This window comes from Xiphophorus couchianus, chromosome 12, assembly GCF_001444195.1.
Source record: "Xiphophorus couchianus chromosome 12, X_couchianus-1.0, whole genome shotgun sequence".
In the NCBI taxonomy this organism is placed as follows: Eukaryota; Metazoa; Chordata; class Actinopteri; order Cyprinodontiformes; family Poeciliidae; genus Xiphophorus; species Xiphophorus couchianus.
In genome coordinates this window covers 1,242,069-1,259,813 of record NC_040239.1, presented here as the reverse complement: position 1 = coordinate 1,259,813, position 17,745 = coordinate 1,242,069, and the positions used below count along the sequence as shown (strand labels likewise).

At 52.4% G+C, this 17,745-nt stretch overlaps 2 protein-coding genes across 11 annotated transcripts; one reads left to right on the top strand and one right to left on the bottom strand.

Moving 5' to 3' along the window:
• Nucleotides 1-1,661: 1,661 nt before the first annotated feature.
• On the bottom strand, nucleotides 1,662-11,548 carry LOC114154772 (protein FAM160B2-like). Of its 7 annotated transcripts, none has more exons than XM_028034163.1 (20): nucleotides 11,341-11,548; nucleotides 11,151-11,275; nucleotides 7,191-7,285; nucleotides 7,035-7,120; nucleotides 6,768-6,845; nucleotides 6,576-6,680; nucleotides 6,340-6,459; nucleotides 6,139-6,270; nucleotides 5,462-5,673; nucleotides 5,311-5,392; nucleotides 5,129-5,193; nucleotides 4,898-5,054; nucleotides 4,659-4,825; nucleotides 4,476-4,586; nucleotides 4,323-4,413; nucleotides 4,120-4,158; nucleotides 3,873-4,022; nucleotides 3,653-3,796; nucleotides 3,478-3,578; nucleotides 1,662-2,534 (listed from the first exon to the last, which is right to left on the bottom strand). In XM_028034163.1, the coding sequence occupies exons 1-20, from the start codon at nucleotides 11,389-11,391 to the stop codon at nucleotides 2,375-2,377; spliced, it is 2,271 nt and encodes a 756-aa protein (XP_027889964.1). In that variant the 5' UTR covers nucleotides 11,392-11,548; the 3' UTR covers nucleotides 1,662-2,374. The 7 variants fall into 7 exon arrangements, with proteins under 7 accessions (XP_027889964.1, XP_027889965.1, XP_027889966.1 ...); XM_028034164.1 differs by having other exon boundaries at nucleotides 3,653-3,793; XM_028034165.1 differs by lacking the exon at nucleotides 4,120-4,158.
• A 170-nt stretch (nucleotides 11,549-11,718) lies between these two features.
• LOC114154771 (gelsolin-like) lies at nucleotides 11,719-17,725 on the top strand. Of its 4 annotated transcripts, none has more exons than XM_028034160.1 (19): nucleotides 11,719-11,930; nucleotides 12,893-13,093; nucleotides 13,340-13,494; nucleotides 13,574-13,732; nucleotides 13,799-13,858; nucleotides 13,933-14,022; nucleotides 14,359-14,448; nucleotides 14,545-14,677; nucleotides 14,752-14,840; nucleotides 14,903-15,031; nucleotides 15,097-15,183; nucleotides 15,653-15,786; nucleotides 15,862-15,952; nucleotides 16,044-16,214; nucleotides 16,653-16,827; nucleotides 16,895-17,016; nucleotides 17,130-17,207; nucleotides 17,283-17,343; nucleotides 17,426-17,725. In XM_028034160.1, exons 1-19 carry the CDS (start codon nucleotides 11,855-11,857, stop codon nucleotides 17,587-17,589), a joined length of 2,265 nt encoding a protein of 754 aa, XP_027889961.1. In that variant the 5' UTR covers nucleotides 11,719-11,854; the 3' UTR covers nucleotides 17,590-17,725. The 4 variants fall into 4 exon arrangements, with proteins under 4 accessions (XP_027889961.1, XP_027889960.1, XP_027889959.1 ...); XM_028034161.1 differs by adding an exon at nucleotides 12,030-12,486 and having other exon boundaries at nucleotides 11,890-11,996; nucleotides 17,130-17,343; XM_028034159.1 differs by having other exon boundaries at nucleotides 14,903-15,013; nucleotides 17,130-17,343.
• Nucleotides 17,726-17,745: the final 20 nt, after the last annotated feature.

Genomic DNA, 17,745 nt, shown 5'->3' with positions numbered 1-17,745 from the left:
AATTGTCGGGGTTTTATTTCAGCATGGAGATCAGACTTTGTTGATTAATACTGTGGCTTTGGGTATAGAGCTACAGACTGTAGATAGTTTGATTGCAGTTCATTTCCGATGAGAAGAGATTTAAAATTGTGACGACTTGGAAGAAAAGAACAAACAAGAAAAGCTCATTTTGATTATTTTTTGTTCTTTGTTCTCTTTTTAGTTTTTAAGTGTAGATTGGGTAATATGGAGATTAGCAGAGTTGTTGTGTCCAATGCAGGTACAGAATCTATGTGCAGCTTCTCTGGGACGATAGTATGAAACATTTAAAAAAGAAAAAACTGTAAAGTCTGTATGGAAAAAGAATTTTCAATAAAAAATATTGTTTAAATTTAAACAATATTTTTTATTGAAAATTCTTTTTTATTCTGGATTTTTCCAAGGCTGGGGGACCCGGGCCCCCCGAGGCCCCCGGGATTTACACCCAGGCCTGCAGGCGGTTCTGCAGCAAAACTCTGGAAATTAAAATGTTTTCTGGAGGTTTATGACAACATTTGACTTTTAATAGTAAATATAAAACAATGATGAAAATGACAGACATGTTTTACATGAATGATCATCCAAAGAACTGGAGATGTGGCCCAGTCAAAGTTTTCCAAGGTTCTGGGACCCAAACTCTCCAAGTCTGGGTCAGAACCAGAACAAAAGGTCAGAAAGGGTCAAACACTCCAGCCAATCAGATTCCATCTGCACGGCTCATGATGACATCACAATGACATCACGTTTTCTACAGTAGACGCTCATGATGTTTCTTCCTCCAGCTGGAGCCACATGTTCTGGAGGTTCTGCTGTTCTGGTTCTATGGATCAGAACCAGACCTTTACTCATCAGGTTCTACTGCAGACCCGGAACCGGTCCGACGGGCCTGAGTTCTGAGCCAGTCAAAGGTCAGCCATAAGGTTCTGCTGCTCACACAGACAGCCTGGTCGTCTAGAGCAGTGGTTCTCAAACTTGTTTCAGTGATGTACCCCCTTAAAAATATATTTTTAGTCAAGTACCCCCTGACAAGGGCAAAACATTTTTGGAATAAAAAAGAGGTACAGAGATCGTGGACATAAATCCCATTAAAACATACTTTTCCATGTACGTTCTGTACTTTGTCGGCTTTGGTTTTGCCTTCTTTTTCACTTTATCTGTACTTTCAGCAGCATTGCTGCTACGCTTTAGCCACGTCTCCATAGTTACAGTGTAATCATGATAACGACAGGTCGTTGACGAGTGCCCTGGGTCCGTGGGTCAAACTAACTTGGTAGGGGGGGTCCGTTTTATTTTAAAGGATATTGAAACTAAATACTGAATATAAAATTCAGTGCATGAACACACATTTATATTTTATCGAACTTTTTACAAAATAATTTTTCCCAAGACTTATTATGAGGAGCCTACTGATTTTTTAAAGATATTTTGAAAAGCTTCACGTACCCCCTGCAGTACCTCCACGTACCCCCAGGGGTACGCGTACCCCCATTTGAGAACCACTGGTCTAGAGCCGGACCGGACCGGACCGAGCCACAACCCCCCAGCAGAGGACGGTCTTAACAGAAACCCAGGAAAAGTTTTATTTTATTGGCCCTCCAGGCTCCCGTAGCGTCTGGTGTGGAAAAAGCTATTTTACCAAGCAGTCAGATAAAATCAGGTTTATTCATAAATTGAGCACAACACAGAGATGATGTAGGATAATCAATAATGGAGCAGGTCTGGATGAAAAGCTCTGCCAGGCAGAACCAACACTTGGGTTTTATACAAAGAGATAAAAGATCCAAAGCCTGGAAACAGTTTGGTTCCCATGCAGCTGGAAAACCAACGAGCAACATCGGAAACGTGACCAGAATAGTTTGACCTTGGTGGGAATATAAAGAGCTTATAGCAATACAGCCAGAACGTCACGTCACATGACAGGAAACAGCTGGATGAGCAACAGCGCCCCCCGCTGACCGCAACTAGAACAGCACCAGAACCTGAACACAACGGTTCTGATTCATTCAGCCCCGAAATGAAGAAACACTCCGTCACACTGGCAACCGACCGACCGACCAAAGGTCCGAGTGTCCAGAGGTCCGAGTGTCCAGAGGTTCTTCTGTCTCCTCTGCAGCAGTTTTCTTCGTCTCCCGTTTGATGTTTGGCTAATAGCAGAACTTTGTGAAGCTAAAATAAGTAAAACTCTTTATGTTAAACCATTTTCTGATCAGTTCTGATCAATAGTGATCAATAGTGATCGGTTCAGCTGGCTCTGATGGAAGAAATGAGGAAAATATCCAATGAGCTTCCATCCCATTCCTCTGCTCCGACTGGCTGCAGGGGGAGTGGGCAGGAGCAGGTGCCGATCAGCGTCCAATCAGGATCGTTCAGCCGGTTCCGGTCCGACTGACCCGGGCCCTGAGCAGAAGCGGTCGTGGTTCCGGTCCAGAGGCATCTTGACGAAGGCGATGGCCGCCAGCTCCTTGCAGAACTCCTCCAGGACGATGACGCCCTGGAGCAGAGCCGGGTGCTCCGGTCTGAGGACACGCCCACAAAACCAGAGAGGTTAGTGACATCATCAGTCAGCTGATCAGCTGGTACCAGGAGAACCTAATGTTTATAAAAACGTTGGTTCTGTTGGACCTCAGCAGCATTCAGCTTCTATGCTCCTCTAATCTGGAACAAACTTCCAGAAAAGTGAAAACCTGCTGAAACAGAGTTCCTTTAAATCCAGGCTGATGGATCAACACGTTTCATGAACATCTGCCTGAGTTGGATCATCGACTGTGTTTTTGTGACGTAAAGCACTTTGAACTGGCGAGTTGCTAATGAAACATGTTGCCTCTGACCAACAGCTGGTCCTCAGTCTGGCTGGCAAAGAGCAATCCAGTCAGTAGCCGCAGAGCAACATGGCTCCTGCAGCTTCCTGGGAACCAGAACTGCTGTAAGAACCCAGGCAGCTGCTGGACATTAATATTTCATGATGCTATAAGGTACTGAGGCTATTTGTTGGGACAGCTAGCGATTGCAGCTGGCGCCGACGTTTCCTTTGTTCGTAGCCTAAAGGAAGTTTCATCGTCCGGTTGTTATTAGCATGCTACACATTGCTAGCTTGCCACCTGTTAGCATATACAGAGAAATATTTTGGTTATAGATTGCTGTTTATTTGCTCTTAGTATGTTTTTTCCTTCGATACGATAAGTCATGTAACTTCAGTAAAAGTTTCCAGTTATCCGTCTGTTTCGGTTCCTAAGCAGGTCAGGTCAGCGTCTGTCCAGCAGGTGTCGCTGCTGCAATCATATCAGTACAAGGAGAATTAATATGGGCTTCTTTCTGTTGTACCTTGGAGCTCACCTCCGAAGCCCGACAGCGCTACGTCACCTTCTACGTCACCTTGTGTATCAACATCTACGTCACCTCTACCACCACCAGGTGACCGTCCAGGTGGGGTCAGGTGGCTGGTTCTGCAGACACAGTTACCTGGCGTCCAGGTGGAGTCCCAGCAGGCGTCTCCTGGTATCCAGCAGGCGCTGCGGCAGGTCGACTACCTGCTGGATGCGCTCCATCAGCTCTCCCACCACCTGAGACAGACACAGGTGAGTCAGAGCGGCCAGTCGGGGCGGCTCAGGTTGCTCCAGCTCTACGGTCCACTCACCCTGACCAGGACGGCGAACAGCGAGCGGCTGCCGGCGGACAGGTGGACGAACGGGTCCAGCAGGTACTCGTCCAGCAGCGGGTGGCTGAAGGCGCACAGACGGGACAGGACAGCCGTCAGCTGCAGGTTCACCTCGTACGGCTGCTGACACACAACACCTGCACAGGTGAGTCGGGGCTCAGGTGAGGATCAGCACAGAGGAGATCTCAGGTGATCCCACCTGCTGCAGCATGCGTCCCAGACGTTCAAACAGAACTCTCAGCAGGTGGCCTTCGAAGAAGTGTGCCTCCTCACCTGAGGAGCAGGTGGGAGGCGGAGGAGGAGTCTGTGGCCACGCCCACTGGAGAGATAGAGCCTGGCACTGGCTCACCTGGCAGAGGGAGGAGCCACAGGTGAGCTGAGCCTCACAGGTAACCAGGTTTTTGATTTATGATCAAACTCTGGGTCGTCCAATCAGGGCGACACACCTGAAGGGCCTCCACCTGGACAGGTTTACCTGGTTCTGACTGCAGAGCAGAACCAGAACACCTGTGTTCAGTCAGAAGGTTCTGCTTGGTGTTTGTTACCTGATCTGGGTCAGAACCTCCCCGACCTCTACAGATCCCAGGTAAACAGGTAACCATGGCGACCCCACCTGGACGGCGCCCGGAGCAGCAGGCGAGTCTCTTACCAAGGAGCGCGCGTCGAGGACGTACGACTCGTAGCCTCCGTCCTGCAGCAGGTGGGCCGACCGCACCTGGACCGGAACCAGGCCCAGGAAACTGGGCACAGACAGAGAGTTCAGTCCGGTCCCGGTCGGTTCGGTCTGAAGCTGGTCTGCTACCTGTTGATGATGTCAGCGGCAGAGCCCGGAGCAGCGGGCTGACGAAGACGAGGAGGGGGAAGGTGGTCGTCAGGGAAACCGTCTGAGAAGAACGGGTCATCCTCCAGGTCCCTGAGGGACAGGAGACAGTCGTCAGAGGGAGGACGGCCCTACGCCCGGGGCGCGTCCCGCGGCCGGACATACCGGCCGTCGTCGCTGCCGTCGCTGTCGGGCTGCCGGTCCTCGGCGCCCCCCGCGGGTGAGGACAGGTAACGGCGGCTCTGCAGGAAGCCGAGCACCAGCGTGTCCAGGACGTCCCTGTGAGGCTTCTGCAGCAGTTCGTCCACCAGAGACAGAGACGCCACGCTGATCTGAGGACACAGACACTGGGTGGGCCACCGTGGCCAGGTGAGGGGCTTGGTGGGCGCGTCCTGCGGCCTCACCTGGTCGGAGGCGTGGTCGCAGCGCTGCAGCAGCGGCCGCAGCACGGACGGCGTCCTCAGCAGGAAGTCCAGAAGCTGGTCCAGCAGAGACGGAGACCGGACCAGTCTGACGACGCAGCAGAGGACGGAGGTGGACGCCAAGACGCTCCAATTGCACCTGGACAACACGCACCTGGACATTAGGCTCCGCCCCCTCAGGTGAAAACAAGCAGAAAGAGGAGAAAAGCGTACGCATTCAGCAGCTGAGGACGAAGAGTCTCAATGAGCCACCGCTGGAGGACACACTGGGACAGCGCCTGGACGTCCAATAAGAGACGTGAGTGGTACTACTATAGTAGACTACAGTAGTACTATGTTAGACTATAGTAGTACTATAGTACCTGACTATCTTGTAGCACACAACGTTAGCATACCTGAGGAGCGTCGGCCGTCAGCTCATCCAGGAAGTCGAACCAGGTGAGAAAACGGGTCATGTGATCTGCTTGAGACTCTGACCTGAGGACACACAGGGGTCAGGAGACCATGTTTCCATGGCAACCAGGGAGCCATCTAGGTGGTGTCTACCTCCACGAGGGGCGGGGCCAGCTCCTGAGCTCAGCAGCCTGCAGCTCCTCCAGAGGCAGCAGGGAGTAGAGCTCCTGCAGCCGCCCAGCCAGCAGCTGCCCCAGCTGGGCTGCAGCGGCCTGCAGCTCCCCTGGAGGACATGGAGGACCAACATCCAGGAGGGACGCCAGCTGCAGCAGACCCTCACAGGCCTTGAGACGCACCGCAGGCCTCTGGAGGACACAGAGGACAGACGGAGGACGTTAGCACAGCGTCTGCATGTCCCTGATTGGTAACCATGGTGATTAAAGACAACAGGTCCATCAGACCCAGAGAAGCTCTGAGAGCGTAAAGAGCATCATAAATAAAATCTGCTGTTATTACAGTTAATATTTTTATCCATCCATTTTCTTCCATCCCATCGGGGTCTGGAGGGGTTCTGGTGCTAGAGGCGGGGTCACCTGGATGGGTCACCTGGCCAGGTGACCCGTCCATCGCAGTGCAACACAGAAACAGACAGGACAAACAACCATGCACACACACCTAGGGAGAATTTATACAGACGAATCAACTTGACAGTCATGTTTCTGGACTGTGGGAGGAACCCAAAGAGAACCCAGAAAGAATCCATCATGCACAGGGAGAACATGCAGTGGACCTGGGCGGTTCTGCTGGGTCCAACAGAACCACTAACCCACCTGGCTGCTGCTGAGCTGCAGCAGAACCCACAGCAGCCCACGCTCTGATTGGACAGCGCTGGAGGCAGAGGCTTCTGATTGGCTGCTGGCTGCATCTGGGCTCTGATTGGACGCCGCCAGTCTGTCTGGGGGCTGGAAACAGCAACAGCAAGATGTGATGTAATAACCCATTAACAGGAAGTGATGTAAAGAGCTGCTCACCTGCAGGATGTATCTGAGCATGTGCGGATCCTGTGACACTCTGGAGCAAACAGCCAATAAAAACTGAGCTTCCTCCTTCTCAGTGCAGGAACCAGGAAGAGCACAGAGGCCAATCAGCTTCTGTGGGCAGAGCACAAAACAGGAAGTCACGTGACACAACTCCTCCAGGTAGCTGGCCCCGCCCACCGGCTCCTGCCCCAGGAATGAGACTGTTCACAGGTAGATCACCTGCTCACCTGTACAGGTGTGCGGATGGGGACCAGCTGCAGCAGAGGCTTCTGCATCCGAGACAGCAGCCTGGAGAAGAAGAGCAGCACCTGCTGGCTCATCCCTGGAGGGTACTGAGGAAGAGGAGGAGGAGGAAGAGCGTGAGACCCGGCTGCAGGTTCTGGTTCTGGTCTGAACCCGGCAGCACCAGGTGAGCCTACCTGAGCCTTCCCCAAGGTGCAGAGCGTCTCCAGCAGCCGGTTCTGCAGCAGGAACTCCAGGCAGCGACCCGGTTCCTCCTGGACAAGCAGACAGGCAGTAAGACCGGACCGGGAGGGACCGGGCCTGGACCGGGCCTGGACCGCGGCGGCACCGGGCCTGGCCCCCTACTCTAACCCGAGACGTGACTGAAGGAAATCAAGGCGACGCCCAGTGAGGTTGGACAGCTTCATTGTCATGGTTACAGGTGTGTGGGCGGAGCGAGTCACCTGCTGCTTCTCCTCATACACCAGGATGTCGGTCATCTGCCTGAGACGCCACGGGATGTCGGTCTGAGAGGCGGGGCGGCTGTCATCTGCGCACACACACAATGTCAGGAGGCTGCAGGTGAGGCTGCAGGTGAGGCTGCAGGTGAGGCTGCTCACCTGTGGTCTGAATGTAGTAGTTGGTGATGGACCTCCAGTGGTCGATGAAGGAGTCCAGCAGGTCGGCGGTCGGCTCTCTCTGGAAAACATCAGCTCTAGATTCATGAAGTTAGAAGAAATATCAACTGATTTAATAATAATTACTGTCAACTTAAATGATCTCCCTTTCTGTTCTGACTGGTCATAATTCTAATTAAAGATATCTTAAGTGTATTTTAAGACAGGAGAAACACAAGACTGGACTGAGGCGAATTAAACTGCAGATAGCTTCAAAGTAAATAATGACTCAGCACAACTTTGTAGAACTGAAATTCTGATTTATCATGATTCATTTCAAGCTTCTCCAGATGATTTACAGACATCTGGAACATTTTTTAATCCAAACGCTTTTTAGCCTCAGATATCTCATTATCCACCTTATTCCTAGCCCCCATGAGGCTTTGTGGGATTTATTGCTGCGACTTCCGCCGCAAACCGGAACCGCCATTTGTTTACATGTTAGCAACTCCATAACCGGCTTTCGTCAGAGCTTTTAGGCTACAAAATATGTGGGAACTCCAGTTATCAAAGCTTAAATGTGACAATATTGTTTTACCGCTACCTACAGCTAATGGCGACTTGAAGAAATGGCCGCAAATAACCTGCACTAGCATAGTTAGCTACCCACACTAGCATAGTTAGCTACTAGCATAGTTAGCTACTAGCATAGTTAGCTACCCGCACTAGCATAGTTAGCTACTAGCATAGTTAGCTACTAGCATAGTTAGCTACCCGCACTAGCATAGTTAGCTACTAGCATAGTTAGCTACCAGCACTAGCATAGTTAGCTACCAGCACTAGCATAGTTAGCTATCAGCACTAGCATAGTTAGCTCCTTCACTGACTCAGTTGCTTCGGATGCAGACGCGAGTTTTCTTCCCATGGTTTTCTGTCCACACATTGAAATGATCACATAAAGCATTTTGGGTTCTATGTTCAGGTTTAGAACTTTTAGCCAAGTTCTTTTTGTTTCCTTATCTGTCGGTGGACGATGAAAACTACCGCTTTTGTTCTGGGAGCCTTTAAAGACTCACCTGTTTCTGCCACTGATTAAACTTGGTCTGATTATTAAAGTACAGCCACGAACAGCACAACGGTCACTGAGCTCCGAAAGGGCAGACACTTTCCAGTGGTAAGTTGCTCTCTATAACAGGTCAATGTGTGATTCGGTTCGGTTCTGGTCCAGTGGGGAGATTCTCTGTATTACGGTCTGGAGCGCAGCAGCTGCGGTCATTTCTCCGCTGATTTGCAGCGACACTCGGCAACAGAGAACCTCGAGGTTCCTGTTCTGATGGACTAATCCCAGATATTTTATTTTGTTTTATAAATAAATTTTGCTGGCCCAATCATAATGATAAAGACTCAGATCATGAACTTTATTTTTTTAATTCAAATGAAAAATCAAATTCACCCCAAGCTAATATTATGTAGTTCTGGTGTTTTATTCTGTCGGCACAAACCTGCAGCTCAGATCTCTGAGCAGCTTCTCTGCTTTTCTCTTTATTACTGTCAGTTCTTCAGAGAAACGAGCTGCTGATTAGACCCGAGCAGCAAAGCGCTGCGAAGGCCTATTTAGACCCGAGCAGCAAAGCGCTGCGAAGGCCTATTTAGACCCGAGCAGCAAAGCACTGCGAAGGCCTACTGTTTGTGTACTTTCTTCTTATTCTTACGATTCTGCCCCCCTTTTTGGGGCTTTATCATATTCAAAAACTCACCAAACCTGGCGTCAAGCCTGTTTAAAAATTTCGTATTTTAAGGTCGTCGCAAAAATCGCAAAAAAAAAAAAAGGCTCAACGGCGCCATCTAGCAATTTTCAAAAGCCCCTCTGCTATTCCCTTACTTCATCGTAGAGACATGAAATTCGGTACACATGTAGAGCTCACCAAGACGCTCAGAATTTACTATTAATATCATAGTGCAAGTGTCACAGGAAGTCGGCCATTTTGGATTGAAGGTCCGATTTTGACCCCATTTTTGACGTTTACAGCCTTCGTATTTGATCGAACTCCTCCTAGGGATTTCGATTGATCGGCTTCAAACTCGGTCAGTCTGATCATAAGGCATGTTTGATTTAAAGTTATCTTAGCCCTTTGACCTAATCAAGCTTCTAGATTCCACGTTTTGACCGAGCTGCACCAAACTTGGCATGAGTAATCCTGGTGGGATGCCTGACGATCCTCTATCGTCATTGTCTAACGTCATCTAAGCCCCGCCCCCTCAGAACAGGAAGTGCTATTTTTTTCCTTGGAAAGTTCCATCTATGGCTCTCTTGACCTAATCAAGATGATTCTGATGATGAGCTCCGTCAATGCTCGCTGCTGGCTGAACCGTGTGGGCGTGGCCAAATGGCGAATATCAGTCCCTCGCCATATTCATACGATTGAATAGGTCGGACAACAACAGCACCAGCAGCAGTGTGTTTGGGGCTGGTTACTGGTTAACTGGTTAATTGGGTCCCGAGTTAGTTTACTGGGAGTTTAACCGGAAGCTGCTCGGTCAGTTTGTGCTTTCCAGGCCGGAAACAGTTTGGAGCTAACAGGCTAATGTTAGCATGCAGGGAGCTAACTTGCTGAAAAGGAAGGGGGCGGAGCCTTGGATCTGCCAGCAGAAGCAGGTGTGTTTGGAGGCGGAGCTCCAGATAGAGTATCCAATGGAAATGTCCCATGGTGTGCCTGTGACCAATCAGCAGCAGGAGCAGCAGGTGGGATTGACCCGGACCGGATCTCAGTGCCGCTGCCCCCGCTGTCTGGGAGGAGAACCGGGTCACATCAGCCACATGCTGGGTCAGTGAGTGGAAGAGGAGGAGGAGCTCAGAAACCGTCCAATGACATGCCTGTCCATCCAGTGGAAGAACCAATCAGGTGCCTTTCTGTCGGTTTCCCAGGATGTTTTATCTGGAAACTCGATGTTCCCTCAAAGACTCAGTGAGCGATCACCCAGCGTCGCCATGGAGACGGGTCAGTCAGCACCATGTGATGGTGTGTTCAGGCACTCTGATCTAAGGTGTCTTTGAACACACCTGATTCCTGATTCCACAGCCTGGAATCAGCTGCAGTCTGAACTTAAGATGTCGGAAATGATTTGACTGGACTTATTTCGATCAGTTCTTAAAGATGGACAACAAGATTCTATGAAACAGTGTCATTGTTTTGGTTTTATTGTTTTATACTTGTGCATATGTATTAATTGTTTTTATCTTGTAACCAGGTTGTTATGTATTGCAAATTTTTGCTCAGGTCCCTCTTGAAAATGAGATCTAGATCTGAACGGGGTTTACCTGGTTGAATAAAGGAATATGATTGTCTTTAAATCACACAGGGATGATCCGACTGGCACCAAACTGGATATGTATGACCTTTGTTCACCTCTGAAGAGCCCAACGGGTTTGAAATGTAAATTGACTCCGTTCCGCCCCCTAAGTTAATACATCGGCTGCATCTCCTCGATGCATCAACCCAGCTGCACCAGATTTTTTGTGAGTCGTCGGGGAGCGCTGCCGAACGCATTCATGTGTATCGCCTGGTGGACGGGCGGCGGTGCGGGAACCCCCGCGGTGCTCGCAGCTTTAATTCACGTTCATTCCGTAACAAAACATATTGATCGTGTTCCTGTCGTAACTGTGATTAAACTCACGATTACGATGCTCTGTACTGAGCAGCTCTGTAAACCAGTTTTATTAAATACTGTATTATAACCGAAAAGAGAGATATAACTTCTATTATGAATATATATTAGCAAAAACCCTACAAAATTACAATGAAATAGTGCTACTTCTACTATATACCCGGGATGACATCTGTTCATTAATCCCTTTAGAAATCAACGGATAAACTAATTTCAGATGTACTTATAAACTTTAAACAGCTTCAGCAACTGCGCATGCTCAGTTCCAGGTAAACAGTTAGCATTAGCAGCAGTTACCTTCCCGCTACATTCCTGACATTCCCAGAAGAAAATTGCAGCTGGAATCTTCTGCGAAGACCGGGGAGGACAGACAGAGACAGGGACAGGTTGTCTCCACGTCCTCCTGTCCCTGTCCTCCGTCTCTGTTCGAGAATTTTACTTTTTACTGACCACCGGAAGCACATAATGCCAACTTCCGCTGACTCACCGTCTCCAGCGCGTTCAGCAGCATGCCGCTCAGCTTGCTGAACATCTCCATCCTCCCAGAACCAGGTCAGGTCCGGTTCGGTGGGGTTTACTGCCTCACCAAGACCCGAACCCTGACCCGCAACCACGGCCACCTCACAACTTCCGGTCTGAGCATTCAAATTACAACCTCAGGTTTTCACTTCCGGATGTGACGTTTAAGGGACCAGGTCCGGTTGGAAAAGAAATGACCCGAGACTGAGATTCAGTGAGAAAGGTCTGAACCTGGCCAGAACCGAGTCGAAACGGGTGTACTGGGTCAGAACTGGGTTGAAGGGTTTAGATGTTGATGCAGGTTCACTGCTTTTTCTGCTTTCCCTGACCCGGTTCCGGACCCGGTTCTATTCTGCATGAAGGGAACCTTGGATCGGGTTCGGACCTGTTCTGAATGAAACGAACCTGCTGCTGCGTTCAGAGCGCAGCGCCCCCTGCAGGCCGGGTGTGTCTGTTGCTGCTGGGGGAGGGGCGCACAGGTAATGTTACCTGCAGCCACACCTGCGTGTCAAAGCTTCTCCAGTCCGGCTGAGGAAGACTTCCTGACACACACTGAAGGTGAGTGTCTACCTGTTTGGGTTTAAACCAGGGCTGTCCTCCAGGTGTTTTCCAGGTGTTCTCCAGGTGTTTTCCATGAGTTCTCCAGGTGTTTTCCAGGTGTTCTCCAGGTGTCTCCTGTTTCACTTGACTCCAATATCAGCAGCTCTCTGAGGGGAAAGAGAGGCGCTTAAATCCCAGAGTGGAGGACGACGACACACCTGGCAGCAGCAGGACACCTGGAGAAACACCTGGACCAGGAAGACCAGCTTCTCTTCATCAGTCTGTTAATCTTTCAGAGGTTCCACCTCCGGTAGAGGAAAAGTTATTGGGTCAGAACCGAGCAGAACCTGCAGTCGGAGCATTTACCTGCCCAGGTGTGTCTCCTCTCTGTGGTTTTGCTGCTGAGCCCAGAGACTTCTCAGTTCTTCTGTGTGAGATGAAGGAACCGGGCCGGGCCTCAGCCTGAACTTGGATCGGTCTGGAGTTCATCTGGACCCAGCAGGTTGAAATTGGACCCGCGGCAGAGAACAGAGAACTTCATGTTGTCGTTACCTGTCTGCTCTGAGCCAATCAGGTTTGACCTCCTTCCTCTTTCTGAACGGATCCAAACTGCAGGTTCCACCCAGAGGTTCAGAACCGATTCCGCTGGGCCCAGTTCTGTGACACATTGGTTCTGATGATGAATCCAGACCGATCTGTGATTTACTCACATGAGAGTTCTGATTCTGGTCCGAATCGGCCGCAACACAAACCACCCCTGGCAACAGTTGCCATGGTTACGGTCACATGATCTCAGGTGTGTTTGCTGCGGCACTTGAGGAGCAAAGTGGTGGGTGCGCTCCATCTTACAGCCGGCGAGGCGGTGGGTGGGGTTAGTTCAGCTTCCTCTGAGGGTCAGAGCAGCGGGTCAGGGGGTCAGGGGTCAGGGGTCAGTGTTCCCCAGGCCTAACAAGTGATGTTTTCTGCCTCGCCCACTGCAGGTGACATCATGGTGTTCCACCCTGAGTTTGAACGAGCAGGTAAAGAGGCGGGGCTTCAGGTGTGGCGAGTGGAGAACTTGGACCTGGCTCCTGTCCCTGAGAGTCTCTACGGACGGTTCTACACCGGAGACGCCTACCTGGTTCTGAGCAGCACCAGCAACCGCCGAGGAGACCTGCAGTACGACCTGCACTACTGGCAAGGTGAGACAACGCGGGTCCAGAACCGAGGCCCTGGTCGCCTGGCGTCCAGGCTCGGACGTTACGCTTTGTCTGTAACCGTGGCGACAGACCGAGCTCTGGTCGGGCTGCAACGGTTCCTCAGGAGGCTCTGGAAGCGGTCATGGTGCCAAGATCTGCTGTAGTTCTACAGGGTTCGGGTTCTGCGGACCCGGTCAGGTCATTGCAGGTGACCTTCCTTCTGCTCTCTGATTGGCCGTCGGGCTGCAGGTTCCGAGTGCTCTCAGGATGAAAGCAGCGCTGCTGCCATTCTTGCTGTCCAGATGGACGACTTCCTGCAGGGGGCGCCGGTCCAGTACCGAGAGGTCCAAGGCCATGAGTCCGGGACCTTCAGCGGATACTTCAAAACGGGCCTGACCTACATGGTAACCGCACCACACCCACTTCCTGTCTGACGGCCCCTCACTGCCACCCTGATGACGTCACTTCCTGTTGGTCGAACAGAAAGGAGGCGTGGCCTCTGGGTTCAATCATGTGACCAATGAGGTGGAAGTTCAGCGGTTGCTCCAGGTCAAAGGTCGCCGTGTTGTCAGGGCAACAGAGGTACCTGTCAGCTGGGGCAGTTTCAACCAGGGAGACAGCTTCATCCTGGACCTGGGACAGGTGAGGACACCTGGGGGACAGGTGAGGACACCTGGGGGATGATTACACCTTCTTTTGACCCAACAGGAAATCATCCAGTGGTCTGGTTCCCATAGCAACAGATTTGAGAAACTGAAGGCCACTTTGGTGAGTGGTGACATCACACAGTGACATCATTCTGATGTCATAACATACCTGCTGACAAACTGACTAATTGACAGGTCTCTAAGAGTATCCGTGACAACGAGAGGTGTGGGCGGGCCAACCTCCAGGTTGTCGATGAGGGGGCGGAGCCAGAGGGGATGATAGAGGTGATCACATGACCAGAACTTACCGCACTTCTAATTCCAGAGCAGCAGGGGTCAAAGGTCACCAAAACACTGGTGAATCATGACAGTTTTCAACAACTAGAGGTCGGTTCTGATGTAGATGGCGGGCCCTGAGGCGTCCACCAGGCGTCCACCATGTGGACCTCAGACCAGCGTTTTAAAATCTGACTAACGTAACGGCATGGTGTCGTCTGCGTGCGCCGTATTCGGAGCTGGAGATAATTCGAGGCTCTCGGATCAATTCTCCGCCTGCTACTCATTTTGCCGCCACAGTGGAGCCGGACTTTCACCTGCTGCTGCTGTCGTCTCCCCGTCCAGGTTCTGGGAGACAAACCGGACCTCCCCGAGTCCCACAGCGAAGACACCCAGACCGACGCGTCCAACAGGAAGGTGGCGAAGCTCTACAAGGTGATAACCTGCGGCGGTTCCCTGCCAGCTCACTAAGCTTGTGATGTCACTTCCTTTTTGCCACTGGTTTGTCTACCTGTGTCCGCCGTCCCTCAGGTGTCCAACGCCGGCGGGGACATGGAGGTCACTCTGGTGTCGGAGCAGAACCCGTTCCCCCAACACGCCCTGGAGTCCAGCGAGTGCTTCATCCTCGACAACGGAACCAACGGACGCATCTTTGTCTGGAAAGGTCAGAGGTCATGAACAGACTGGGAACAGACTCACCTGAGGCCACCTGCTGACAGGTGACTTGTCTGTGTGCAGGTAAGGACGCTAACGGCGCCGAGCGGCAGGCCGTCCTGCAGAACTCCGAGAAATTCATTCAGCAGATGGAGTACCCACCCTACACCCAGGTGAGCACCAGAACCTCACCTGGACCCAGACCGGACCTGGAGCTGACCCCTGTCCCCCTCAGGTCCAGGTCCTTCCTCAGTCCGGGGAGACTCCTCTCTTCAAGCAGTTCTTTAGGAACTGGAGGGACGCTGAAGACACCGTCGGCATGGGAACGGCCTACATCGCCAACAAGGTGGCAAAGATTGAGAAGGTAGGCTGATGGGGTTCTGGATCTCATCTAAACGGGTCTGAAACCCGACTCCTCTGATTGGGCAGGTGCCGTTCGACGTGTCCAAGCTGCACCAATCGGACTCCATGTCAGCGCAGTATGGGATGGTGGACCGAGGAGACGGAGACAAAAAGGTGAGGACTGCCTCGGCTTCCTTTGTTTTTTTTTTTTTTTACCCCTCCAGGGGGTATTTTGTGGCTCTAGTGCCCCTTATGTGACAGCAGGCTGACAGGAAACAGGGAAGACATGCCGCAAATGTCGTCGGGTCCGGGAGTCGAACCCGCGACGGCCGCGTTGAGGACTGAAGGCCTCCAAATATGGGTCACGCTAACCGCTATGCCACCACAGCACGCCCTGCTTCCTTTGGTTGTTCTGGTTCTGGTCCACTGGATCGTTGGACGGGAGAAATACGACTGGACCGAGGTCCACCAGCTGACCAATCAGGATCCGTTTCATTCAGAACCACCTCGAGTTAAAAAGAACTGGACTTGGGTCAGAACCGACTTCCTCGTAATGTGATCAAATGTAGAGAGAACTTCCTGTGTCGGCTTGGAGACTTCCTGTTTCGGACGCGGGAGCAGCCGACCGTCTGTCTGTCTGCAGATCTGGAGGGTCGAAGGGTCCGGTAAGGTTCTGGTGGACCCGGCTTACTTTGGTCAGTTCTACGGCGGCGACAGCTACCTGATCCTGTACCAGTACCAACATGGCGGCAGGCGGCGCCACATGGTCTACATCTGGTGAGACTCTGCTCCCTCTGCTGGCGAGTCTAGGTACTGCAGGACATCACCTGTTCTCCACTGCTTCCTTCGCAGGCAGGGGGCGGAGTCGAGTCAGGACGAAACCGCGGCGTCGGCCGTTCTGGCCGTCGAGCTGGACGACGAACTGGGAGGCGGAGCAGTTCAGGTACACAACTGGGAACGCTGGTTTCCAGTTGGTGATCAGAACCAACAGGAAACCAGCGTTCCCAGCACCTCACTGTCACCTGTCTGTCCAGGTGAGGGTGGTCCAAGGCAAAGAGCCCGCCCACCTGATGAGCCTGTTTGGAGGCCAGCCCATGGTGGTGTACCAGGGCGGCACCTCCAGGGAGGGCGGCCAGTCCACCGCCGCCGACACCCGCCTGTTCCAGGTGCGGTCCAACCCGGCTGGAGACACTGGGGCCGTGGAGGTGAGACCAGCGGAACCCGGACGGGTCAGAACCTCTTAGCTTCTTGCAGCTCCATTCAGCAGAAAATCATCCAGAACCAGAACCTCAGGTGTCTCCAGCAGATGATGGGGTTCAGGTGAGTCAGGTCTGCTGACCAATCAGGCGTTACCGTTCGGCCACTGGGTCCAGTTCTTGGTCCAGTGGCTTGATCCAGATCGGTCCAGTTCCCTTTTCTAACCCATCCAGTCCACTCCAGAACTTTCTGGTCCAGTCCAGGTGTGTTGTCCTCCTAAGACATGAAGGTCCAGGTAATTCCGGATCCAGAGTTCTGCAGGTCCACTTCAGTTTACGGTTCTGTCAGAATCTGTCAGGGTTTCATGGAATCCATTCAAGCTGCCCAGAACCAGCCTGTCATGTGAACCGGACCGGTCCGAACTGAACCACTCTGCTGTGCTGCAGGTGGGCCCGTCCTCATCACGCCTAAACTCCAACGATGCGTTCCTGCTAACGGCGGCCGGGGGGGCGTGGCTGTGGAAGGGGCGGGGCAGCAGCGCGGCGGAGGCGAAAGGGGCCGAACACCTGGCCCGGGTGTTGCAGGTGAACCCCGCCCCGCTGGAGGAGGGGGAGGAGCCAGGTGAGCAGCAGGTAGGTAGAGTGTCGGGCAGCATGTAGGCGGCGCTAACGGCTGGCTGTGGTTCCAGACGGGTTCTGGGCGGTTCTGGGCGGGAAGGACGACTACTGCCGCGCCCCTCGGCTCAGCAACAAGATGGACGCCCATCCGCCACGCCTCTTCGCCTCCTCCAACAAGACAGGCACCTTCCAGGTACGCTCGGTGGTCACCTGGTGTGTTCGGCCAACCCGAACGGCTGATGGTTGCCATGGTTACCAGCGGGTTAGCCGCGGTGTGTTCCGGTTGACCCAGTTCCTTGTGTCCAGATGGAGGAGGTTCCGGGAGAACTGACCCAGGACGACTTGGCTCCTGATGACGTCATGATCCTGGACACCTGGGACCAGGTGAGTCTTCCTCACCACCGTCACCATGGAAACCAGGTTCTGGCTCCGCCTGCGGCTCACCGTTTCCCCCGGCAGGTGTTCGTTTGGATCGGGAACGAGGCAAACGAGGAGGAGAAGATGGAGGCCGCCGCGACAGGTGAGACGGTTCTGGTCCGGGACCCGGTTCAGGGAGGACCTTTTTGGCTGGTCCGGCGCCTAACAGGTCTCTCCGTGTCCAGCTGAGCGCTACATCAGAACCGACCCGACCAGCAGAAACCCGCTGACCCCCATCGTGACCCTGAAGCAGGGATTTGAACCAACGACCTTCACTGGTTGGTTCCTGGGCTGGAACCACGACTACTGGAGCCAGGACCCACTGGAGCGCTTCCTGCAGGCCCTGTGACATCACTTCCTGTTTACAGCGCTTCCTGCAGGCCCTGTGACATCACTTCCTGTTTACAGCGCTTCCTGCTGGCCCTGTGACATCACTTCCTGTTTACAGTGCACCAGGGTGAATAAAGCCCAGAGTGACCCAGTTATCACTGTGTGTGTGTGTGTG

Coding starts and splice junctions, on each gene's coding strand:
- LOC114154771 (XM_028034158.1), top strand. CDS start 11,855: ATGTTACCTGCAGCCACACCTGCGTGTCAAAGCTTCTCCAGTCCGGCT. Junction 13,733..13,798: donor TCATCCTGGACCTGGGACAG/GTGAGGACACCT, acceptor TTGACCCAACAG/GAAATCATCCAGTGGTCTGG. Junction 16,828..16,894: donor GGAGGAGGGGGAGGAGCCAG/GTGAGCAGCAGG, acceptor CTGTGGTTCCAG/ACGGGTTCTGGGCGGTTCTG.
- LOC114154772 (XM_028034163.1), bottom strand. CDS start 11,391: ATGGAGATGTTCAGCAAGCTGAGCGGCATGCTGCTGAACGCGCTGGAG. Junction 7,286..11,150: donor GTCAGGAATGTAGCGGGAAG/GTAACTGCTGCT, acceptor TCATGAATCTAG/AGCTGATGTTTTCCAGAGAG. Junction 3,579..3,652: donor TGTTCGCCGTCCTGGTCAGG/GTGAGTGGACCG, acceptor TGTCTGTCTCAG/GTGGTGGGAGAGCTGATGGA.